The sequence below is a fragment of the Equus asinus genome, chromosome 19 (genome assembly GCF_041296235.1).
Source record: "Equus asinus isolate D_3611 breed Donkey chromosome 19, EquAss-T2T_v2, whole genome shotgun sequence".
Lineage (NCBI taxonomy): Eukaryota > Metazoa > Chordata > Mammalia > Perissodactyla > Equidae > Equus > Equus asinus.
The window spans coordinates 5409523-5435724 of NC_091808.1; the positions used below are offsets into that span (position 1 = coordinate 5409523).

The 26202-nt window shown below is 47.8% G+C and overlaps 1 protein-coding gene across 2 annotated transcripts in view; it reads left to right on the forward strand.

Moving 5' to 3' along the window:
- Positions 1–25613, forward strand: part of IQCA1 (IQ motif containing with AAA domain 1) — a 154880-nt gene extending 129267 nt beyond the window's left edge. For both annotated transcript variants that reach the window (XM_014862589.3, XM_070489334.1), the window contains exons 16-19: positions 2244–2330; positions 12991–13168; positions 19657–19895; positions 24994–25613. In XM_014862589.3, coding sequence (XP_014718075.1) covers positions 2244–2330; positions 12991–13168; positions 19657–19895; positions 24994–25122 — 633 coding nt within the window. In that variant the 3' untranslated portion in view covers positions 25123–25613. The remainder of the gene's footprint in view (positions 1–2243; positions 2331–12990; positions 13169–19656; positions 19896–24993) is intronic.
- The last annotated feature ends 589 nt before the right edge of the window (positions 25614–26202 follow it).

Here is a 26202-nt window from a genome sequence, read left to right on the forward strand (position 1 = left end):
TTGTTATTATAAACAAAATATCTTTTGCCTAAGAAGCTGGAAACCTTTTACAGACAGTATCTCGTTTCTTACTTTTGTTGGGGGGCTGGAAGTAGGCAAGATTTTTTTAAAATTATTTTATTGAGGTCATATTGGCTTATAACACTGTGTAAATTTCAGGTGTACATTATTATATATCGGTTTCTGTATAGGCTGCATCGTGCTCACCACCAATAGTCTAGTCTTTCTGCATCACCATCCTTATGTGCCCCTTTACCACCAACCCCCTTCCCCTCTGGTAACCACTAATCTGTTCTCTTCATCCACGTCTTTGTTTATCTTCCACATGTGAGTGAAATCACACAGTGCTTGTCTTTGTCTGGCTTATTTCACCTAACATAATACCCTCAAGGTCCATCCATATTGTCCCAAATGGCACAATTTTGTCTTTTTTATGGCTGAGGAGTACCCCGTGGTATATATATGCCGCATCTTCTTTATCCAATCATCCGTTGGTGGGCACTTGGGTTGCTTCCCCGTCCTGGCTATTGTGACTAATGCTGCAATGCACATAGGGGTCATGAGTCTCTTTGAATTGTTGATTTCAAGTTCTTTGGATAAATACCCAGTAGAGGGATAGCTGGGTCATATTGACTTAAACTCAAAATAGCTTTGGTGGAACAATGGTTCCTTGGAGGAGGCCCCCTTGACACTTTAGGCCACGTTGGAAAGAAGTTGAGGGACTTAAAGTAAGGAGCTGAGAGAATGGGCTAACTGATGGAGTTGAAAGAGATTAGGAAGGAAATGGATTGACTTTGGGATTGTGAGATGCGGCTTGGCGAGGCAAGGGCGGATACCCACGTGTCTGGCTTGAGCAAATGAGGGAACCTGTGGATGTGGCCATGCTTCCAGCACAGACTCGGCAGCCATCAGCCCGGCCTTGCAGCCTGCTTCTGCCGCTTTCTAGCTGTGTGACCCTGGACAGGTCACTTAGCGTCTCTGAGCCTCAGTTTCCCCATCTGCAAACAGGGATAATAATAATGGTACCTGCTTTCCAGTACAGCAGTGAGGGTGAACAAGTGATTGCAGGTGAAGTCCTCAGAGGGGAGGATGTGCTGGCTCCGTGCTGGCCCTGACCGTGCATGGGACTCCAGGTGGATGCGTGTGGCCCAGGTCTGGCACACGGCTGCTCGCTAACTTCTGGCACTCATTGTTACTGTCACACCATGCCACGCCGCCTCAGTACTGGGATTAAAACTTGCGATTCTGAATTCTTAAACTCTGTGGTCCTGGGTCTAAAAAATAACGCCTGCCAAACCGTGGTTGGCTGGTACTGATTCCTCTCTGAACATCCCTGTTGGGGGGGGCCGTGACTGCACCAGCCCAGGTGTCGGACTGGCACCAGGATCCAGTTAAATCCACTTTTGCCTTTGAACGTGCATAATCTGCTTCCCTTGGGACATAATGCTGGGGGACCAGGCACGGCCACAGCATTCCTGATGATTTTTCCATCGTTTGTTAAATGCCTGTCTTGGTTTAAAAATCACGCCTGCTGCCTTAATGATGTTTTAAGAAATATAAAAATAGGAGTCCATAACACTGGATTCTCTGTAGCTGGAGAGGGCTTTGATCTGTCTCAATTTCGCACAAAGCACAAATTGTTGCAAAAACGCCCGAACTTCGCTCTCATGGGGGCGCTTTGAAGAGACCGTTAGGTGTGTGGCAATTATTCGCGGGCCCAGGGTAAGTCCCAGCACTGTCGCCGAGCCCAGCCCGCCCTGGAGCGGCTCAGAGCTACTTTCCAGGCGAAACCTTGGCCACAAAGGCACAGCCACACGGAAACGAACAAATGGCGTCAGGGGGCCCCTTGTGCTGAGACGGTTTTTCTCACGATGAGCAAACTTGAATAAAGCTGGGAGCAACAGAGGAGGAGGCTGTAATTAAAACTCGTGGCCCGATTCCCTGTTCGTTTGCAGCAGAAAACCATTGGTTTATTTCAAACCAAATCAAGTGGAGGTGCTCAGGGTCCTGGAATAGAATGTGCAGCCCTCCAGGTTGTCCATAAGGTGGGAGAGGAGGCCGCGGTGGTGCCCCCACTGCAGGGGAGGAGGGGTACGGTGGCGCGTGCTGTGGAGCCCCATCAGGCTCTGCCACCCGCGAGAGCCATCACAGGGAGCCGTCAAGTCATGCTGTTGGCTGGGGCTCAAGTGCGGTGCCCAAGAGGGAGTTGCCTTTCCAACCGAGACCCTGCCTTCTCCTTGCAGGTGGCCCACCAGCTCCAGCCCTCCGTGGTGTGGATCGGAGACACAGAAAAAACCTTCTACAAGAAAGTCCCCAGCGCCGAAAGGATGGTGAGGGTTACTCCAGCCGTTCTTCATTTGGCCCTTTCTTTCCTCTGAGGGGCCCCTGATCCGGGACCCCCCTCTGCTTCTCGAGAAGGTCTTGCTTTTTTGAGGGAGGAACAAAGCAGAGGGGCAGCTGTCGCTCTCTGTGCTGAGTATTTGTCTGTATTTGAAAGGATCCAGTGGTCTGATTTTATGAGACAATTTAGTGAAAAAAAAAAAAAAAATGAAAGAAAGCATGGAAGAAGGTGGGAGGGGGAGCTTCAAGCCCAAACGTAGGATTCGGAGGTAAGAAACAATCTGGAGAACTCCGCTCCGTCAGAGTAGATGGCACACATCGGAGTTATGATTAGGATTTCCTATTGTTCATAATAATAAATAGCAAAAGGCCTGAAATTTATGAACAAAGGCCGTCAATGAAACTGCTAAGTGCGTGCACTGGGGGCCTCGGGGGAACCGCCTTTGAATTGCTTCCTTCCTTCTTTTCTCTCCTTTCAATGGCCCCCCTCCCCCGCACTTCCCCCCACCAATCGCCCGCAAATTTCCCACAAGTTTAAAAAAAAAAAATTGCAGCTACACATGATTGTTATTCCACATCAATTTGCACCAAAGCAAATAGTGGTTAACTGTGAATTTCTGATTAAATTCATAAGGATTTTAATCACTTTGGATCCTTATGTATTATACATCATTTTTAGCAGGTAGAGATCATTTGGATAAAGAGCGAAAGCTCAACCTCTCCTTCCCCAAATGAGCCTTGATTGCCCTGTCATTTCAGAAACTAAGAGGACTCATTTATTATTTAATCCGGGAATGTAGTAGTTAGCTCCCTCTGCTGGCGAAGTGGGTGCATTGGAAAAATAAAAAAGTCCACGCTGAGGAAACTTGAAGGCAGTTCCTACGAAGCAGATGAGAAAGCTAAAGAGAGATGCAGCGCGGTGTTTGGTCCAAGGTGTCACACACACCTGATGTCATCAGAAGCTTTATCTCATTAACGGACAAGGGCTACTGGCTCTCCCACTGGACATCCGCCTGGGGAGTGGGAAGTCGGGCAACTTGGGTTCCAGGCTGCTCTGCCTTTAACCTTAGCTGGCTGTGTGTCCGTGAGCAAGTAACTTAACCTCTCTGAGCTTCCACTTCCTTACTGTCTAAGAGTTTCAAGGAGAACAGCCTCCGAGTTCATGAAGCCCCCCTTGCATTCTCTCCCAGGACCCCCTCGAGCTGTCGGCTTGCTGTCAGCAACTTCAGCCGTCCGCCCATCTGCACACCTGAGTAGGTGGAGAACATGAGGCATGTGACACGCTCATTTATAAGGGAGCCAAAGGAGCACTGGGGCAGGGCTAACGGGGGCCTTTGAGGGAGAGCTGACGACAGGGAATGACATGTGGGTCCAGTAGGTGCCTCCCCTAAAGGGAACGCATGGGAAGGGGACAGACAGCCGCAAAGGTGGCGATGATGACAGACTCGAGTCTCCAGAACCGTCACCTGACTCGGCCCTCTTGTTGGTGACACCGAGATGTTCTCTCAGCACAGCCTCTGATTCCCACAGATATGGGTGCTGACCAGTTTTCTTCCTATGGAAAATGACAGCCTTTGGGGGCAGAGTCTTTGTTGTGGACAAATGGGACACTTACTCTGTCCACCTTTGCATTGGAAGCGTCCATCGTGTGTCCGGGATATTAACTGCACTGAAGACCATGGATCACGCCCTGGAATAAACCGCAGAGCACCTAGTGAATACAGAAGAGGAGTTTCCTGGTCCCTGAACATCCGCAAGGCCAGCCGGGGGCCTGAGCCGTCCCGGTCCAGACAGAGCTGCAAGAGGCGTGCGCCCTCCGACCAGCAGGCCGGGACCCAGCTCCAACACCCCGACTTTGGGAGAGCGGAGTACAGGGAACCACGGCGTGGGCATCCTCCAGCTGCACACAGGCCACGGGTCCCTGCTCACCCCACCTCCTGGGCCTGCCCCCCCGGAGAGCAGGGCTGCAGGGTTCCTGTGCCTTCCTGGGCCTCTGGGGCCAGGGCTGGGCCAGCTCTGCTCTCCTTCCCAGCCCCCAGCCTCTGACTCCTCCCTTACCCGAGTCCCTCAGCCAGCAGGGCCTGGGGCGGCCACGAGCACTGGCCATCCGTGTTCTGAAGGTGACCGGCCAACAGCAAGGGCAGCAGCTGCGTCGCGGAGGAGAGGAATCCGGGAGGCGTCACCAGTGGCTTCTCAGTGCATCGCTCAGCCACCTGGGAACCCAGCAGAGCATCTACCACCTGCCCCAGCATCTGTCCCAAAGGCATTGAGACACAGGGAAAAATTCCACCTGCAGAAAAACCGGGAGGCTGCTGTGCCCACTGCCCACAGCCCCGACACCAACAGCACCCCCAAAGCAGAGACCCGGTCCCCACGCCTAGGACAGGAAGCGGAGGCCCTGGGAGTACCATGCATATGTCAGGGAAGCACCCAGCAACCCTGGGAGGGGGGCAGCCTCCCACGGATTTGCAGAAGAGGACAAAGGCTCCATCCGAGAGGGCGCACAACTGGTTAGAGGTGGCCCTGGAACTCAGAAACGATTCCATCCGTCCGAATGCAGAGGCTGAGCCCTGCTCTCCAACTGGATGCCACTCTCAGGTAGACGACACCGAGTGCCAGCCACTGGCTTCCCTGTCTGCCCTCCCGCGTGCTTCAACTACGCCCGCGTCCACCCCTCTCCACCCCCCAGGCCACGCTAAACCACATCCTGAGGACTGCCCGTGGGCCCGCGGGTCTTAGAGCCAAAGAGGCGCAGCTCCGGAGTCCCCACAATCCTGACCACACACTGTCCCCTCCCGTCGTCCTCAACACCCTCAAGAAGCCCTTTCAGGGCTAGACTCTCAGGAAGACCCAGGGTCCTACTAAGCCCATCCCAACACTCTTACAAACAGACCCCCATCCCGGGCGGATGCCTGGATGGTGCCGCTTCCCTTCTCCACCTCCAGGGAGCAGAGCCGTCCTCTCCACCGTCTGCATCTCCAACGCGGTGGGTCCGTTGTTTGTGCAGAGGCGAAGGCGGTAAAGAATAAGGCGCCACCGTCTGCGGCTGCATTTTCTGCACCATTACCCGCCGTTACCTCATCTCACAGGAGCCTTCCCCACATCACAACAGGGCCTCCGCGAGGGCATGGCTCGCTTTGTTGCAGCTGGCCGCGGCACTGGCTCGGTGGAGCGGACTGCAGAAAAGCAAACTGAAATGGCTGCATGGATGCTAGGCACTCATTTGAAATTGCCCACAATAATACAGTTGCGTGGGGCTGGCAGCCCCAGCGGTGCGGGGCGGCGGCAGTGGAGGTGGCCTGGGGATGTTGGCTGGCCTGATGGATGAGCGTGTGGGCCTCCAGCGTAATGGATGTGGCTCTGAACTGGAACACAGGTGGCCCGAGCACAAGGGAGCGCTGATGGAGTGGCCTCACCCTTCCTTTCCATCCCCTTCTGATGGGCTGCGTCTCACCCTCAGTTAGGATGTCACTCTGGATGCTGCAGCCAGGATCAACATTTGTTATCCGAACAGACTAATTAAGTTCAAGTGGCCCTGCCATCTCAGGATGCACAGGTAGCAATATCATCTCCTGCCTCAGGACAGTGGACCACATCACTGTCACCATGGCGACTAGTCCACTGGGGAGACCACGCAAGTGTGTCTCTGCCCCACAGAGCGGCCAGCTCCACCAGGGCCCTTCGGTCAGTCCCCCTTCCACCAGTCTCTGCGCAGCTCCCGTGTGCACCCCGCATGTCCCAGTTGCCCCCACCGCCTGCACTCTTCTCCATCAAGCTTCTTAAAAGCCCGGTCTGTTCCCACCATCCCCGCCCACTCCTCAGCCGACACTGTCACTTGCTGCCTTCCAACTCCGCAGAAACCGCTCTCACAAAGTCCGTCTTTGACATCCGTTTTGCCAGTGAACACTTTGATCCCCTTCCTCTCCCTTTCTGCCATATTCAACATGGTTCAAATGCCCCATTTTGTAAAACTCGCTCCTCCCTTAGCATCCATGGCCCTGCCCTCTCCCGGTCTCCTCATAGCCCACCAACACTGTCTTCTGTGTCCCCTTCTCACACTTTTACCCACCCCTTAAAGACGTTGCTGCTCCCTGAGGTTCCATCCCAGGCCCACGGCCTTCTTCTCTCTCCTTGCCTGCGTTGGGCACCGTCTCTTGGCTTCCAAGATCACCGCTAATCCAATGACTGCGCCACTCGATCCCTAGCCCGCAGCTCTCCCCGCAGCCTCAGATGCAGTCACCCAGAATGCCCCACGGGACCCCTCCCCAGCAATGCTACAAACTCCAGCAGGGCCTGCCCCGACTCCTCCTCCATCACTACCCACTGCTCCGCCTGCATTTTCAAAGGGTTATTTAATTTTTTAAAAAAATATAACCACTTTTCATAAGCGGGCTTTGGCTCCACCGTGGCAAAACGAATCCTGAACATTGCCAAACTCTCCGAGCCTCATCTAAGTGCAGTGGACTGTTTCCTGGCTCAGGGCTAGTGTTCCTGTGAGGAGCCGCCTTCCAGAATCTCAGCAGAGGGCTTTCCTCGAGTGCCAAGAGGCCAGGAGGCAGCTTTCCAGAGCTGAGCAGTTGAAGACACACGGTCTGATACAACAGGAACGGATGGGAGCTTTTCACACAGTCATTTTGAGCTCTGTTGGCAATCTGGCCAGTTTCCTCCGAATCACAAAGCCCCCAGTGTTTCTGACTCTCCCCTTTCAAAATTTTACTCTTCACTAGAGCAGACCTGGCGTTGATTTCCCACCAGCACTTGGATGTCAGAATAATTACTCCCTTTTTAAGCACTTTGTCGGACAGGCACGGTATGCCATGCAGTCCTCTCAGCATCCTTATAAGTTAAGTTCTATGATTTTCCCCATTTCTCAGATGCAGGGACTAAGGCTCAGAGAAGTTGAGCAACCTGCCCAAGGTCACACAGCTGTTAAGAGCAGAGCCAAGATTGAAATCTAATCTGTCTGAAGTGAAGTCTCTGCATTTAAGCATTTGCTCCATCATCTGCCCGTTATTACGGAGTTCCTTCCTTGGGCTTTTTCTTTTTCTTTTTTTTGCACACAGCTTGGCCCCCGAGGGGAAATTCAGAATCAAAGTAAAGGCCCAGCAAACACCCCTCCCTGCCCAGGCCAGCCCAGAAGCATGAGTCTGAGCAATGGCAGGTTTCTGTAAAGACCTGGGGTGGGGATGGGGGAGCAGCCCCTTCATGAACAGGTTTTCATTCTTATTGTCAGAACTGCCCACTTCTAGGATTTCAGGAAGTCTCATTCCAAATCATCCTCCTCCTGTGCTTTGCCCTCTTTTGAGTTCCTCTGTTCTCCCCAATGACCACTGAGTGTTTCCAGGGTGGAATCAGGGCCGTTGTTTCCTCCTGATGGAGCTGGAGCAGGCTCTGAACTCCTGTGGGTACCGAAGGAAATGGCAGGAAGACGCCTGGTGATCTGGCCTCAGGCCCAGCCTGCAGGATTTATTTTGCTGTAAAAACCCCATCTCTTTCTCTGCTGTGAGTTCCGTTACAAAAGGTCTCCTCTAAGCTGAATCCGACTATATAGAAAAAGGATTGTATACCATGCCCAAGCGGGATTTATCCCAGGCTTAATGTCCAAAAATCAATTAATGTGATACACTATATGGTTAGAATGAGAGACTAAAACCATGTCATCACCTCAATAGCTGCAAAACAAGCATTTGGCAAAGTCCAACACCCTTCATGATAAAAAAAAAAAAAAAAAGACTCAACAAAGTAAGAAGAGAAAAGAACTTCAATCTGGTAAAGGGCAACTACAGAAATTCCACAGCTCATGTCATACTCAATGGTGAAGGACTGGCTGCTTTTCCCTTAAGGTTTTCTCTTCTATCCAACGTTATATTGAAGGTTCTCGTCAGGGCAAGTAGGGAAGAAAATGAAATAAAGGCATCCATATTGGAAAGGAAGAAGTAAAACGATCTCTATTTGCAGATGACATAATCTCATATGGAGAAAATCCTAAGGAAGCCACTAAAAAAGTATTAGAACTAAAAGACAAGTTCAGCAAGGTTGCCAGATATAAGATCAATATACAAAAAGCAACTTATTTCTATACACTTGCAATGAAATCAAAAGTTAGGAAAACAAGTCCATATATAATAACATCAAAAAGAGTAAGATATTTAGAAATAAGTTTAACAAAAGAAGTGCAAGACTTCTATTCTGAAAACTATGAAACATTCTTGAAAAAAGTCAAAGAAAGTCCAGATAAATGGAAAGATACATCACGTTAACAGATTGAAAAACTTAATATTGTTAAGATGGCAAGAATCCCCAAATTCATCTACAAGTTCAACGCAATCCCCATCAAAATTCCAGCTGGCTTATTTGCAGAAATTGACAAGCGGATCCTAAAATTCATACAGAAATTCAAAGGACCCAGAATAGCCCAAAAAATCTTGAAAAAGAAGAGCAGAGTTGGAGGACTCTCACTTTCCAGTTTCAAAACTTACTGAAAAGCAAAGCTACACCAATCAGGACAGTGTGGTCCTGGCATAAGGAGAGACGTATAGATCTATAGAATAGAACTGAGAGTCCAGAAATAAACCCTTACATTGACAGTCAGCTGATTTTGTGACAAAGTGCCAAGACAATTCAATGGAGAGAGAACAGTCTTTTCAACAAATGGTACTGGGACAACTGGATAGCCACCTGCAAAAAGATGAAGTTGGACCCCTACCTCACACAGTATACAAAAATCAACCCATAATGCATCAAAGACCTAAAAGTAAGAGCTAAGATTGTAAAAACCCTTAGAAGAAAATAGAGGCACAAACCTTTGTGACCTTGGATAAAGCAGTGGGGTCTTAGATATGACACCAAAAGCACAAGCAACAAAGAAAAATTAAATTGCATCGCATCAAAACTAAAAACACTTTTGCTATAAAGGCCATAATCAAGAAAGTGAAAAGACAACCCACAGAATGGGAGAAAATATTTGCAAATCATCTGATAAGGGACTTGTGTCTAGAAAGTCCAAAGACCTCTTACAACTCAATAATAAAGAAATAAGTAACCCAACTAAAAAGTGGGCAAAGGATCTGAATACACATTTTTCCAGAGAACATATACAAATGGCCAATAAGCACATGGAAAGATGCTGAACATCGTTAGCCATCAACAAAATACAAATCAAAACTACAATGAGATACCACTTCACACCCGCCAGAATGGCTAAATAAAACAAAAATAGACAAAAACAAGTGTTGACAAAGATATGGAGAAACTTGAACCTTCGTCCTCTGCTGCTAGGATTGTAAAATGGTGCGGCCACTTTGGGAGACTCTGACATTCCTGCAAATGGTTGAACACAGAGCAACCAAATTACCTAGCAGTTCAATTCCTGTGTATGTACCCAAGAGAAATGAAAATACGTGTCCACAGCAAAGCTTGTACACTGATGTTCCTAGTGGCATTATTCACAATAGCCAAAAAGCAGAAACAGCACAAACGTCCATCAACTCATAAATGGATAAATGAAATACGGCATATCCATACAATGGATATCATTCAGTGATTAAAAGGAAGTACTAATATATGTCATGACATAAGTGAACCTCAAAAATATCATGCTAAATGAAAGAGGAAAGACACACACACACATACACACACACACACAACGAATACTGTATGATTGTATTTATATGAAATATCCAGAATATACAGATCTAGAGAGACAGAAAGCAAATTAGTAGTTGCCTAGGTCTGGAGAAGGGGGTTGGAGGAAAATGAGCGGTGACGGCTAATGGGTATAGTTTTTTTGGAGGGGATGAAAATGTCCTAAAATTGATTGTAGTAATGGTTGCACAACTCTGTGAATATACTAACAACCACTGAATTATTTACTTTAAATAGGTGAATTGTATGGTATGTGAATTCTAGCTCAATAAAGCTGATATGTATACCATAATAATGATATAAGTAATCATCATGTAACATAATATAATAATAATATATCTTTAAGTCTCCTTTACAGCCCTCCATTGGGATAGGCCCTTACCCAGGAAAGGGGTCTGTGGGGGGACAAGCAAGCCCCCTGGCACATCCTCCCTGGAGGCAGGGGACCCCAGCGTGGAGGGAGGAGCAGGAGTCTGGAGTCACTGCCTCCGTGTTCACTTGGGGTCCTGTTCGTGAACTCTGGGACTTCAGGGCATCCCTCAGCCTCTCTGTGCCTCAAGTCTGCATCTCCCGAGTGCGGGTGAGGACAGTGTCCCCCTGCTAGGGGGGCCATGAGGACCAAGTGAAGAAGTCCTTGTCGAGCACTCAGAGAATTACCTGGAGCACAGTAAGCACTCAAGAGATGCTACTAACTAGTATTATTGAGCTTGAAGATTCACCACCAGCCTGGGTGTAAGAAGTGATAAGTGCAAGGCAGACGCTAGAGAGCCGGCCCTGGTGGTCCAGTGGTTAAGATGCGGCGTTCTCACCACTGCGTTCTGGGTTTGTGTCCCAGTCAGGGAACCACACCCCCCATCTGTCAGTTCTCATCCTTTGGTGTCTGCACGTTGCTGGGCTGCTGAAAGCGATGTCACTGGGATTTCAAATACCAGCAGGGTCGCCCATGGTGGACAGGCTTCAGTGGAGCTTCCAGACTAGGAAGAAGGACCTGGCCACCCACTTCCCAGAAAACTGGCCATGAAAACCCTGTGAATGGCAGCAGAGCATTGCCTGATACATCGCCAGAAGGGGAGAGGATGGAGCAAAAAGGCTGGGCCGGGTTCTGCTCTGCTGTCCACGGGGCCACTAAGAGTCAGTCAGCTCGACGGCGTTAACAACAACAAAGACGTTAGAGCTAATTGCCTGTCCCCTCCTTGGAGATCAAGATAAGCCCCAGAGCCAAAGCTCCCCCAAGCTTCTGCAGCTTCCCACCAGGCTTTCCTCCCAACGCCCCCCCCCCCCCCGGGGACATGGCTCTTCTTCGTCTAGCGCCTATCTGCGCCTTGTCAATCCACACATGGAACTTGGCCTTTTCACTGGTCCAAAGGAAGAAGAGAGGAAGGATGCAAACCACCACGGCAGGCGCTGCATGGCCAACAGCCTCACAGCGCGGAGTGGACACCCTCACGCTTCAGAACCCGGTCCAGCCACTCATCCCCAGGGGCGTCCCCTCACCCTTCCTTGGAGGGACCCCTCTCTCACCGTCTCCCATCTCTGCAGGCACCCCAGCCCTCCAGGTGGTACTCTGACACCTGTCACTTCCCCTCCCCTGTGCAGAGCAGTTTGGCGGGTCCCAGCCCTGACTCCCACTTCTGCGGGGCCAGACTCCAAGACAGACTGGGTCAACCAAAGAGCTTCCCGTGGAACAGGGTTCCATAGCACGTGAGTGTCCCTGTCCCAAAGGCCCCATAGATCATGCACAGCTCTGTCACCCCCGCCTGCCCGCTGTGGCTCCAACACGCTGCTGTTCACTTTTATTCCCGAGGGTGGAATTTATCAAGCACCCACTCCCTGCCCTAGAGTCATGGGCCCTTCCTGCATGCAGGGCTCTCTCCCACTGGTGGCCCAAACGGCAGGTGTCTGGGCTCTACCGTGTGTACACAGTGTGCTCAGCGCTGCTCCAGGAAAGCCAGGCGGGTGGGACCCTTCACTCTCTGGTGTAACATTCAGACTCTGATTCGCTCAACTACCCCTGAGCCAAATGGGAGCAAAAATGGCCAAGACTGTGCCTGGGCATCTCTCTGGAGGTCCTCTCCATCAACTCTCCTTCCTCCTACCCAGCTTCCGCTGTGCCAGACTAGGTTAATTCAAATCCCGTGTGTTGCTATGGCAACATGACCAAATCTGACCCCCGCCCCCCACAGGCTAGAAATCATCCTCCCTGGGGTACCTTGTATCTTGCTCCTAGCCCTCTTTTTTTTTTTTTTTTTTTGAGGAAGACTGGCCCTGAGCTAACATCCATGCCCATCTTCCCCTACTTTATATGTGGGACGCCCACCACAGCGTGGCATGCCCAACAGTGCCATGTCGGCACCCAGGACCCAAACCGGCAAACCCCAGGCCGCCGAGAAGTGGAACATGCAAACTTAACCACTGCACCACCGGGCTGGCCCCACTCTTTTCCCTCTTTAGTGCTGAGATTATACTAAAATAATTCAGGTTCAAACTATTTCCGAACTGCTTCAGAGAGAGAAGTTTCACAGAACCAGCTCTTGCAGAAGCAGGTGTTTTTCAGATGTGAGATCCAGGACCCCGGTCCCTCATTGTCACCGCCGTCAGCAAAGGAAATCTTGAGTTCACCCTCAGAACAGCTCAGAGGGACGCAGAGCACCACAAACTAATTCTCAACCCCAGCCGGCTTCCTTCCGCTTGGAAATCCACCACTGTGTTCCATTCTCAGGGTTAAGGTGCTAGAACATTCCGTCAGGTGCTTCCTTCCTTTCTCCTTTCCAAATCTTAATACAGAGCTTGAGGACAGGATGTGTGAGAGATTCAAGTCACCCGAAGTAGGAAACACATCCCGAGAGCCGGCCGGGGACCAGGTGTAAGAAATTGTGTTTGTTAGAGCTGTGCAATGGCTCTAACCAACATATGCCGCAGGGCATTCTCACCGCAGATGGTCTGTAGTTCTTAATTCTTTTTTCTATGTGTGGCTCATGCTTTTTTTTCCCTCTCTCTTTCTCCCAGATGGAACCAAAACGCCTGAAAAAACAGCTCCCCAAAATCCTGAAACTCTTGAAGCCGGACGACAGGATTCTGATTGTGGGGACCACAAAGCGTCCTTTCGATGCTGAACTTCAGTCCTTCTGCAGGGTTTACCAAAAAATTATTTTGATTCCCAGACCAGACTATGCTTCTAGATATGGCAAGTACCCCCAGCCCCTTCCCAGGCCAGGTAACTGAGGCTGGGCTGTCCAGTGTCAGCTTGCAAGCATGTGAAGCCAGGAGGGTGGCCCTTGTCACCCAGTGATTGTCACAAGGTGACGTTAGGGGAGCACGTGCCCTGGAGGGATGTGCGCACCTGGATGTCAGCCATGCTCTGCTCCGGGGATGTCAACAGCTGGGTCATAAAAGCAAAATGTACATCTTTGTTCTGTTGTTAACTTATTCCTTTTTATCCACGACTAAAGGAAACTGGACAAGGATTATTATTTTTGGCCCTGCAGATGACAAATGCCCTTGTGGGTGCGATTTCTCTTCTGTCAGGTAGATTAGGGTCACTTATCTTGTACTGTGGTGATGGTGTCTCTCTCAGACAGCACCACTTCTTTCCGCCAGGTTGATTTTTTTTCATTTTTCCAGCCTCAAAGTACGAGTGCAGGAGCAGGTTGACTTACTTAAAATAAATATTACCTACCATCAGAACTTACTTTTTCTTGTTTTTTTCTTCTTGATTAGACAGATTCAGAATCCACTTATTTTGAAACATATTTTTGAATGGCAGCAATAGAAAAACGTGACCCTGGGAGGCAGTGCAATGACCTTGGAAAGAGCCACGAGATCTGGGCTCTGATGAGACCGGGTTCTGAATCCGGGCTCTGCCACTGAATAGCTGGGCGACCTTGACAAGTTGGTTGACCATCTGAGCCTGCATTTTCTCATCTGTTAAGTGGGAGAACTGACACTTCACAGGGCTGTCGTGACCCTTGTATGAGGTTAGCAGAATGTCTAGCACCATCTCAGCTCCTGGGAGAGCATGGGTGGCGGTGCTGGAGACAGAGGAAGAGAAGATGATGGTGGTGGTGATTGCAGAGGAGGAGAACATGGCGGGGTGGCGAATGGCCGTGGTGGTGCTGGTGGTTGTTTCTGTTATCCCTTGCTGTGTGACAAACCTCCCCAGTGGCTTAAAACAACACTTATTCTGAGGGTTCCCTGGGTTCAACGGAGGAGCTCTCCCTTGAAATATCTCAAGATGTTGTGATCAGATGTCACTTTAGACTCAGTCATATGAAGACTCCACAGAGCTGGACATCCAAGGTAGTTCGTTGCTGTGACTAGAGCTGATTGGGGCTGTCGGCTGGGAGGTCAGCCGGGGCTGTCGACCAGACAGCCTACACCTGGCCTCTCCATGTGGCTTTGCACAGCACAGTGGCTAGGTCCCTAAGAGCAAATGTTTCAAGAGGTTCAGGCAGAAGCTGGAACGATCTTGTGACCCAGCCTCAGAAGTCACACAGTCACTTTTGCCACACTCTGCTGGTCAAGAGCCAGTCACAGGGCCAGCCCAGATTCAAAGGCAGCAACTATACAAGGGTGTGAATACCGTAGGTGTGGCTCACTGAGGGGTCGTCTTTACCTCCCATGTTGGTGGTGATGGTGATAGATTTGGTGTAGAGGTGGTGATGGTGGTGTCAGTGTTGGAAATGGTCATGATGGTGGTGGCAGCATGGCAGTGATGGAAATGATGGTGGTCACCTTGGCAGTTGTGAGGGGGACATTGGGGAGGTTGGTGGTGTAGTGGTGGCGGCATGGTAGTAATGGAGATGATGGTAGTCACGGTGGTGGTGGTGGTAGAGGTGATGGCGGCAGTGGTGGCGTGGTATCAGTGGTTAGTATTAATGGTCTTAGTAAACATGATTAGGTCAGACTTGGTTTCTATTAATCTTTCTCCAGACACAATAGCACTGCCAAAACAGAGGGACTATATGGTCCTTTCTGGTTGGTCTTAAGTTCCTGGTCAATGTTACTTGCTGAAAGAGCAATCCTCTACTCCCCACATATGATAAACTCCTAGCTTATTAACCACTCCATTCGCAATGTGCACTCATTTCTGTCTCGATGTATTGCGATCCTGGCTTCATGAATCAATGTTACGCGCCAAGTACAGAAGACTTTGCTCCCAGTCACTTCTCCCTCCATCCAGTGGCTTCTCCATCTTCTAGGGCCTCTAAGCCCTCCACTGGATCCTTTGCATCCAGCCAGCACCAAAGGAAGAGAGAAAGACATTCTGGAGGAACTCACAGGAGATTTTAGGGACTAGACCCAGATGGGGCCAACAGTTCTTCTGCCATAATACCATGGCCAGAAGGGCTCGCATGGCGCCCCTAAGGTTCAAGGAGGCAGGGATGGAAGGTGTCTACACAGAGCTGGGTGAGCATCAGCAGTCACAGCCCACTGAGAGTCACTGCAGAGGATTCCCCGCTCCCGGCTCTATCCGAGCTTCCCCGCTCTCATTCTCCTTGGTCAGACTTCCTCTCTCATGCTCTGTCTTTTTTTTGTATTATATATCTATTTTAAGTGATCTTAATGGAGCAAGCTAGAGTATTATTAATTTTGAGGGGCCAGAGCATGCTTCTTGACTTTGGATGGAATAGTTTCTGTTGTTTGACAGAACCAGAGGCTCTTGTTGATAGCCCTGTTGATATCCAACAGGGACAATTGTGTCCTTTTGATAAAATGCTAGGCACCTCGAGGGACTCAGATCCCATTGCAGATTCCAGCCTGAATCTCCTCACGGCAGCATCACGCGGGAGGAAGGAGAAAGCTTCCCTTCCATTCTGGGCAGAGGACAGGCCTGCACACAGCAGTCGTCTCGGGCCCGGGGCTCTGTCCACTAAACCACATGCTTATCACATATTTCTTTCTCGCGTGGTGATTCGTTCAGACCGCCATTCTTGCCGCCATCATAAATGCTGTACAACATTTCCTCCAGTGACCTTGAAGTTTTCACAGCCACAGTGGCTGGCACATCCATCTTGAAGAAAGACTGTTCCTGTCTTTGCAGTGATCAAAAATGGTCTCTTCCAGCCCATAAAGCATGAGCTGCAAATCCATAACTCGGGCCTTTGCTTGGCCATCTATCTACGGGCGGCAGAGTGCCGTGGGTGCGCAGGCACACTCACCATCCCACTTCTCAAATTCCCCGAGGCGGTGTGAGGGAGTGACAGGTCTGAGAAGCGAAGAGTGGCTCAGCCTGAGGAAACACAGTCCTTGAGGCTTACCAAATATAATTCAACATTCACCTCCTTTCCCCAAATCTAGCTGCTTCCTTCACAGTGTCTCTGCACAGAATGTCCACCCCCAAGGTTGATTAATGCCTTGTCTAGTGCCCAGAAATCCCTTTGGGCTTCCTTCACTCCACATTCCTAATGCTTCCTCCTCTTGCCTCTCTTCCCTGGGGTCTGTTCGCTAATAACCCAATTCATCACAGGTCCCCACCCCAGACCCAGTGTCTGGTCGGATAAGTCCAGTCCACATCTTCTGATTTTTCTGGAATGCTAGGCTTCAGAGACCAGAAGTTCCCCTAAATCATATTATTTACTTCTCGTGCTTTTGAAAAATCCCAAATAAAAGTGAATTTTAAGATACTACATACATCATCTCAAGCACTAGGCAGGATGGAATCCATTTGGAATGCCAAAAGCGGAGAAGGGGGCCCGAGGACCAGACTCCTTTCAGTCTAAGGAGGAGGAGAAAGGTAGATTAGTCTGAAGGAGTGAGGAACTTTCTGCATCCAAGAGGGGGAGGTAAGATACAGCCCTCGGCCTGGAGAGCACCTCCACTGACTTCAGCCCTCTCGAGTCCCTGGCCTCTGGTCCTCAACACCACACCCAGTGCCACCCCCAGCATGTTGTAGTTTTGTGTTCTCCACCTGCACTTGTGGGCCCAAGACTCAGCAGCCTGCTGTTGGCTCCAGTACTGGCTATGGGGCTCCCACCTCAATGAGCCCACAGGCCGTGACTCACTCTGCACCTGACCCCCCTCTTAGCCTCACAGCAACTATTAAAGGATCAAGAACCCATGAGCCGGTGGCTTTGGAAAAGGGGTAGAAGCTATTCTTTGAAAGGCTAGTACGTCCAGTTCATCAAACAGGAGAGGGATGTCAAGCCTGATTCTCTTTCCCATTCTCTGGATCTAGAGATGACTATGGCAGGTGAACAAGTCCCCCCATCGCTGTGACAACCTCCACAGAGTTCACTTACTGCGCCGCCATTAAAAAATGGCGAGCTTTGGGAAGTAATCAATGATTTACGTATTTCAAGGAATCTTGATCAAACTCTACGTGAATACCAACTATCATACATTTTAGATGATCAGTGATGCGTTTGCATGGTCACATTCTGCCAGAACAATGGGAGTTTTTTGCTCCGTTACTCAGGAATCTTGGCTTAGAGAGATCCCTCTGATTGGCAGGTTGGAAGGCTCTGACTATTGTAGCTGGATGGGGGGCAAGGGAGCAAGCTGACTGTCTGTTGCTGAGGAGCCCTTGGCCCTCACTGCTCGCCCACGGGCTGATCTGCTCCATGTAGGAGTTTTGCCCATGGGTGCCCAAGGCTGAAGCTATTCTGCGTCCCCAGCCTGGGCTATCTACTGGGTCCTTAGCTTTAGGGGCTGTCACCTGTGACTTTCCCATTAAACCTGTTCCCTTCTCAGCCTGCAGAGTCACCACTCAGACCTTTCGGCACCTTTTTTTTAGGTGTTATAAATTTGGACTGGAGACATACTCGATCCCAAGGGATGATGTTGTCTGGTTGTTGGTGTCGCTGTTTATTTTCCGATTTCTAACTCTACAACAGTTGTTATATTTAACTGAGGGTAATCCTCATCTGCTGCAATCTCTCTTTACACAAGTACGCTTTGAAATATTCGTAGTTTATTTGGTGTTATCTTTTATAATTGATGTTTTAACGAGCATCAGGAAACTTCGGTACGAAATGGAATGACTAATAATAATAATAACATTCACAAGGACAACAGTGATACAACTTCTGGAAATAAAGTGCCCGCCATACGCTGGAGCAGCGCTTTCCCAAAGGCTTTCTATATATTTTTTACTTATTTCTCACAGCAGCCTCAGAAATAAATCTTTTCTACTCCCATTTTACAGGTAAACCCAAGACTGGCTCAAACTCAAGTAAACCCACCAAGGGAGTAGCAGAGTAGATCCGGGGTAGATGTCACTTCAGGCTAATTTGGGGTCCCCTGTGTCCCCCGCTGGTCTCCCTGCAGCTCTCAACCCTGATGCCCCCATTACAAGTCATTCTAGTCCTTGACAGCAATTGCAGCTTTTCATTTCAGTATTTTTGGATCCATGTGTTTGGGTGATGTGGTCATTTAACCACCTGACAGTGCTCAGATCACGGAGTAACGGTCATCTTTTTAAAAACTGTTTCAAATATTCCTTAAAGAAGGTCAGAATGCTTTGGAGACGTTTGCCCAGATCCTCCCAGTGCTGAGACTGGCTCTGAGACACACAGCCTGGCCACTGCCCTCACCTTTCCTCAATGTCTGGATGCAACTGAACGAGTAGCAGCCACACTCGTTTACTTTCCTGAAACCTCTCTTTGAAGAATGGAGGTGGTTCTCTAAGTGTAGCATTTCAAATGTTGCATAGGAGTCCGTTCTATCTCCAAAGTTAGCATCAAGAATGATTTCATAATTCATTTTCACAACATCCCCGTGTTCTAAGTGAAATCTCTCGGTTACCCCAGGTCCCACTAACCCAGAGAACAGCCGAGCACCCATCCAGTAGATCAGTCAGCCTATGGGTGTTTGCAGCTGATGGGGAAGAGAATAAGGGTCAAACTGCTCTATCTAATACAATGTATAATACAGTGTCTTACACCCAAAGGGAACGGAGCCTGGCAGTCACTAATGGAAATTGGAATCTGCATTCCAATTCTAATTCCAATCTACATCATTCCATATAAACATAATGTAAGAGGGCCAGCCCAGTGGTGCAGTGGTTAAGTTCGCATGTTCCGCTTTGGCGGCCTGAGGTTCACTGGTTCGGATCCCAGGTGCAGACCTACACACTGCTTGTCAAGCCATGCTGTGGCAGGCATCCCACGTATAAAGTAGAGGAAGATGGGGACAGATGTTTAGCTCAGGGCCAGTCTTCCTCAGCAAAAAAAGAGGATTAGCAGCAGATGTTAGCTCAGGGCTAATCTTCCTCAAAATAATAATAACAATAATGTAAGAAATGAACTTTATAGCTAAAAAAAAAAAATCAAACTCCTACTTAGCCAAACACTTTGGAAAATATAATATTCTGATGAGCAGAGATCCCATCTACACCCTATGTGAATTTCCAATTTTGAAAGATTTTGAACATCTTTAAAGGTACCGCACTGACGTGATATTGACTGTGGTTTAATTTTTCTGTCAGTTCACAAGGACTTGTGGACCCATAGACCTGAAGGTCATCGACATGTGTGTCTCATGGTTGAAAATCACTCAGATGAAAGCATTTAGTTATGTGGCTCTCGGCTCATTTGAGTTTTAATAAGTTGACATAGATCTCCTGGGCATTCCTTTCTTGATGAGATCCAACCTCGTGCTGAAACTAGATCAATATCGCTTTCTCCATGGTGACCCTTGCTCTCTCTGTCTTTTCCGCCATGTTGGATACAACAGTTTTGTGGAAAGAGATCATTCAACGCAATGGAGGAGTCGTTACTAATGCCTTGAATATAAGTTGCCTGGCGAAGGTCACCGATGGCTTCACCCAAGGTCACATAGTCCAGGTGGTTAAGGGTGTGCTCACGGACCGGAGGATCCGCCAGCAAATTCATAAACCGCTCACAGCAATCGAGTTTATTGAGTCCATAACCAGCATGAGTCCGGTATACCAAGAGGAAGAAGAGAGCTTTAAGGTAAATGAAATGATTGTATGACCAGATCTTAGCAGCAAACACTTGTCACATTACCCCCTCCCTCTAGAGAATCTGCTAAGGTCCATGAGTTTGAACTCCGCCATATGCAATGAAATTTGGAAATTCGAAATTTTTGCTTCACAAAATCTTTCTAGCCTCAGCAGTAAAGCATGGGTCTTCCAAATTTTAGGAAAATTGTGGTCCATGACCCTATAAATTAACATCCAGATTGCAGAATTGAGTAGCAGCTTTGAAACCATTGGATTCACACACACACACACACACACACACACACACACACACCCTTTTCTTGGCTCTCACTGGTTTTTATTTCATATTTCACATAATGGAACAAGTTTTGATTAGAGAAAACCATTCCCTAAATAGTATATTTCAATCCAATGTTGTTTTTGTCATGGTCCACTTCATTTTTCAGTGCACTTGCAATGGTCAGTCACAAGAAAACTCATCAAAATGGAGTTTTCTAAGTTGTGAATACTTTCTGAGATGTCCACAGAATTTTTTAGATCTGGAGAAAACTCTGAGCATCAACTCTTGCAAATCCTTCTTTTATAAAAGAAAAAGAAGTTGCAGAGAGTTGTGTCCGTTATTCCAGCACAATCGACCTTAGAACCCTGGTCCCTGATGCCCAGGCCAGCGGGCTCTCCTCAAAATCCTTTTAATCAAAATGAACACGGTTGTGTTCTCTTTCTGGACCTGAAGGTAGTTTCCTTGGCCAGCTGGGAAGACAAGGAGGAAAATTATGTCCATGCAATGACACCCACCCCAATGTTGGCCATACTGTCAGAAGGAGAATCAGAATTCTCGTTCAGCCTCGTGTCTCTGGAGGCCTGCTTGAAATTAAGAACATTTGCATCTATGATGTATCACTTTTCCACCAACTCTAAAAACCGTGCTATCCTCCAGCTTTGTCACTAAGGCTTCAGGGGAAGGTGAGAAATAGTCACAATACTGATCCCGGCACTAATGATCTAGCACCAGGGTTGGCACACTTTTTCCACAGGGGGCCAGAGAGTAAATATTTTAGGCTTTCAGAGCTATGCAGGCTCTGTCACAACTCCTCAACCCTGCATCATGTCACATAAGCATCCAAAGACAATGTAAATGCATGGGCGTGGCTGCTTTCCGTTCCAGTAAAACTTTATCTGCAAAAACAAGCAACAGGCCCAATTTGGCCCATCAGCCAGTTTGCTAAACCCTGCTCTAGCAAAACGGAAAAAAAAAATATTTCCCACTCCAAGCCGGAGTTTTTGCCAACTATTTGAATTAATATGCTTCTTAACTGTTTAATCCTTCTTTGTAGTAATTGCAAATATTTATCCTCTTCGAGTGACACTTTCTTTTCTGAAATTTCCAATTTTTTTCTCCTTTCTAGATTAATAATTTTTCTCCTGATTTTCAGGGGCTAGGTTTAAGGGTTAAAAGCTATGCCTTCTCTAAGCTGGGGTTTTAACTTTCTAAAGTGATTTCTAGAAGCTTGTCTATCTGTTACAGGTGCTGGAGGTCCAGTGACAATAACCAATCATACTCTTAAGACAAGAAATGCTGCCATTTTGAAGTGGCATATGAGAACACATATGCTTCTCACATCTGCTCTTGGCATATTTGACCACTTTATTCATTTTTTAAGGAAACCGAATCATTTGACCACCGTGACCACTAGCCCCATCCCCCCATATCTCCAGGGCTTGGCACAGAGCCTGGCCCCCAACTAGATGTTCAATAAACCTGTTTGGTGGCAAATTTATCCAGCAGATGGATGGATGGAATGACGCTGTGGCTGTAGTTGCTTGTAATCAGGCAGAACATTATTGCCTTCAGAAATTTTGACCTAATTGTCCTTCTGATGACATGTCAGCTGATGGTCTTGCTGATTCTCCTGATACATTGCACCCTGCCCCACGGACATGATGGAAAAATAGTTAATAAGAATGATGGTAATAATCATAATACTGTTAGCTAATATTCATCAACTACTTTTGGGCCAGGCCCTCTATTAACGCATTTAGACCTCACAATCCCTCTATTTTACAAAGGAGGAAACTGAGTTAGAGAGCTGTGGTGGGCAGAATTGTGCCCCCCCCCCCCAGTGATGTCCACACCCTAGTCCCTGGATCCTGTAAATAGGTTACACAGCAATGGGGAATTAAGGCTGCAGATGGAAATAATGTGGCTAGGAAGCTGCCCTTGAAATAGGGAGATTTTCCTGAATAATCTTGGTGACCCTGATGTAATCATAAAAGGTGGAAGAGGGAATCGGAAGAGAGAGTCAAAGACAGGGCAAGTGCTCCCTGGAAACCACAAAAGGCAAGAGAAGAGATTCTCCTCAGAGCATCCAGAAAGGAGCCCAGCCTGCAGGCGCCTTGATTTCAGCCCTGTGAGACCCATTTTGGATTTCTGACCTGCAACACTGTCAGATAATAAATGTTTTATTTTAAGCCACTAAGTTTGTGGTAATTTGCAGGAATGGAAAACACAAGAGGCGAAGTAACTTGTTCCGGGTCACACAGCTAGAAAGAAGCAGAGCTGAAATTCAAATCTTACTCCAAAGCCGCTTTTATTAGCCGTGGTCTCTACTGTGTCTCAGTGAATGAGGAGTTCATTGCCTGAAGGACTCAGCCATCTCGCTCTCCTCTGAAACAGAGCCGAAGCTCAGAGAAGGATGAGATAATCCCCAAGTGCCAGAAACAAAGATAAATCTCAAACTCAGGGGCAGCCATATGCCTGGCATGCGGCACAGAGAAAAATGAGGGATGGAAACAGAGCATGATTAGGAGTCATGGAAGATGAAATGGCAGCCGTTGCCGCTTCTGTGATAACCAACATCACCAATGAGAACCAACTTCAAAACACCGTTAGAAAACCTGGCTGTGGATTTGGGTTCAGAGGACCAATAGAAGCAACTGCAAGCCTGCTGGGGAAGGAGGAAGAATGAGAGAGAGAGGCCAAAACAGGGCTTCCCACTCAAAATGGAGCGGGAAACCAAAATTCCAGAACATGTGAGGAAATCCAGTGCTAACAACAATCTGACAAAAATGGTTAAATTAGTGTCATTAAGATGTTCAGGAAAATTAATGAAGGCATGATTTCTATCAGAAATGTACACACAGTTCGGAAACAAAGACGGGCAGAAATGGAATAAAAAGAGAGAATTATTTTTTAAAATTACAAAAAGAGGGGCCAGCCCAGGAGTGTAGTGGTTAAGTTCGCACACTCCACTTTGGGGGCCTGGGGTTTGCAGGTTCGGATCCCAGCAAGGACCTACACACTGCTCATCAAGCCATGCTGTGGCAGCATCCCACATGCAAAATAGAGGAGGATTGGCACAAGTGTTAGCTCAAGGACCAATCTCCCTCAAGCAAAAATAGGAAGATTGGCATAGATGTTAGCTCAAGGTCAATCTTCCTCATCAAAAAAAAAAAATCACAAAAATATAGTAACTAACATAAAATGAGGAAAAAAAAATAGAAGAAATATGAACTTCAGACCAGACATGGTCAAAGAGCAAATTAGTGGATCGGAAGATGATCCTGGGGAGCTCCCCTGGAAGGCAGCGCAGAGAGACAAAAAGATAAAATTTGTAAAGTGCAACTAAGGGCCCAACTAATAGAAGTTCTAGAAGAAGAGAACACAAGAAATATCAGAGGAACAACTATGTGAAGAAATGTTTGCTGAGAATTTTCCTGAATTAAAGACATGAGTTCTCAGGTTAAAAGCAAACTCTGAGTGACCAGCAGAACGAATAAAAATAAATCCACACCTACACACGTTATCGTGAACCTGAGAACGAGATAACAAGTCAGTCTTAAAAGATACCAGATTGCCTGCAAAGACACAGCAGTTGGGAACTCAGATGGCTCCTTGACAACAATAGAGGCCAAAAGACGGCAACATCGTATCTGCAAAGTATTCAGGAGAAATAGCTGTCTACGGTGCCATTTGTATCCAGCTAAACTAGCATCCAAGAGACAGGAGGAAATAAAGACGTTGTAAGACAAACAAAGACTGAGGTAGCTTCCCGCTCACAGCCACTTGAGAGGGCAACTTGGAAATATCAAGTAAAATTCTGGATGCACGTGACCCACAGCCCCAGCAATTCTATTTCTGTGCTTATGCCCTAGACAAGTTTTCTCACGTGTATGCAAGGAGATACATCAAAATTGTGAAATTTCAACATTGTTCATGATAAAAAAATTGGAAATGACCTGTATGTGCATTGATGGTAGAACTGGTAAATAACGTATAGTATGGTCACTCAGTGAAGTGTTACTGAGATGAAGTGCATAAACCAAGATGGTTCTCAGGTTTCAAATAAAATGTGAAGGCTGCGGAAGATGCCATCACAGGGCCAGTTGCAATTAATAAGTGCTGTGTTGGTATTTTGGCTCCAGTGTTTCAGCCGTGTTTCCAACAGTCTCCCTCAGAGTGTATGGACTCTTGTGATCCACACATGGCCACCAGTCCAGCTTCTAGTGGCCATGGGTGAACCATGGGGGAAATTCACATCACCAAGAAAACCTGCACCCTCGAGATAGCCTAAGATTGGGGCCGGCCCAGTGGCCCAGTGGCTAAGTTTGCACCTGCCGCTTCTTGGCAGCCTGGGGTTCTCAGGTTCCAATCCCGGGTGTAGACATGGCACCGCTTGGCACACCAAGCAGTGGTAGGCGTCCCACATATAAAGTAGAGGAAGATGGGCATGGATGTTAGCTCAGGGCCAGTCTTCCTCAGCAAAAAAGAGAAGGATTGGCGTTAGTTAGCTCAGGGCTAATCTTCCTCAAAAAAACAAAAAGATAGCCTAAGATCCCCAGGAAATTTGGGGACTTAGTCAGGAAGGGCTGTTGGTTAGATTTGGTGTATAATTCTCTGCAGGTGTTAACTCCTTGAGATAGAAGTTTCAAACCATGTAGAAATATAGGTTGGAGCATCCCCTAAGAAAGAATGTGTTAAACGTACATTAAATGCCCAAAGTTTAATGCCGCTTGCCCCTTCCTTCTTAGCAAGCTTTTCTTTGTCTTTAGGAGGATTCCGGTGAATTGATGTCATTCTGATATCTTTCTAAACGTCGCTTTTCTTCCAGAACTGGTATTCCAAAACCCCTATGGGTAGAAAGCGAGCCTTGGCGTTAACGGGAGGTACCACAGAAAAGGAAAAGGATAAAGGAAAAAAGAAGGAAAAGAAAGGAAGAAAGGAGAAAAAGAAAAAGTAAGGCCCTTCTGAGGAGCCGTCCTTGTGCGTCTCTCAGGGATGGAGATGGCCCGACTCTCCAGGGAGGAGACTCGCCATTGCCCGTCTGAAGCCAACCCGGCTCCTGCCGCCAGCTCCTCAGCTCTGCATCCGCTCAGTGAGATCTTTAGGAGGCTGTACCCCCAAGATAGTTGTCCGTAGCAGTTGTTTCTAGAATTTGTAATTGTTCCTTAGTCCATGTACAGTTTGTATAGAAACAAAATTCACTCTTCACACTCTCCGCAATCTTTTCAGGTTGATACTCCATCTCATCCGTCCTACTGGACAGGTTTAAAATTTGATAGTTAGAAAACACTCTAAGTTGACAGCCAGTAAGTAATTTGGGTCTATCGATACACTAGTTTTAATTATTAATCCATATATACTGTATATTATCTTGCACATATTTTAATAAATTAACTCTTTGCTCTATTAATATATTTTATATAATGGAATAAAAGTTGTTGTTGAATGACTCAGTAATTTGGTTGCTGGAGCTAAAAAAAGACCTGCAAAATTAACTAGGGTTGAGCATCACTTAACAACAGGGATATGTTTCCAGAAATGTATCATTAGGCGATTTTGTCATTGTGTGAACATCACAGAGCACACTTACACACACCTGGATGGTAGAGCCTGCTGCACACCTGGCTGCATGGTACTGATCTACGGGACCACCGGGGTATATGCGGTCCGTTGTTGACTGAAACGTCATCATGCTGCGCGTGACTGTATTTCAGTCTTCTGACTTTGAAGATGGAGAAACTAAGGCGCAGGGCCACACAGCTAATATTTGAAACTTTGGCACTGAAATAATTCCCGTTAATTCCCAGTCTACTGCTCTTGAGAAGCACTGAACCCTTGGCAGGCCCATGACTGCATGAAAACTGCTCCATAAAAATAGAGTAAATGTGGGGGCCATCCCTCTGGCGTAGTGGTTAGGTTTGCACACCCTGCTTCGGCAGCCTAGAGTTCACCAGTTCGGATCCTGGGAGCAGGTCTAGCACTGCTCATTGAGCCATGCTGTGGTGGCATCCCACATAGCAGAACTAGAAGGATTTAC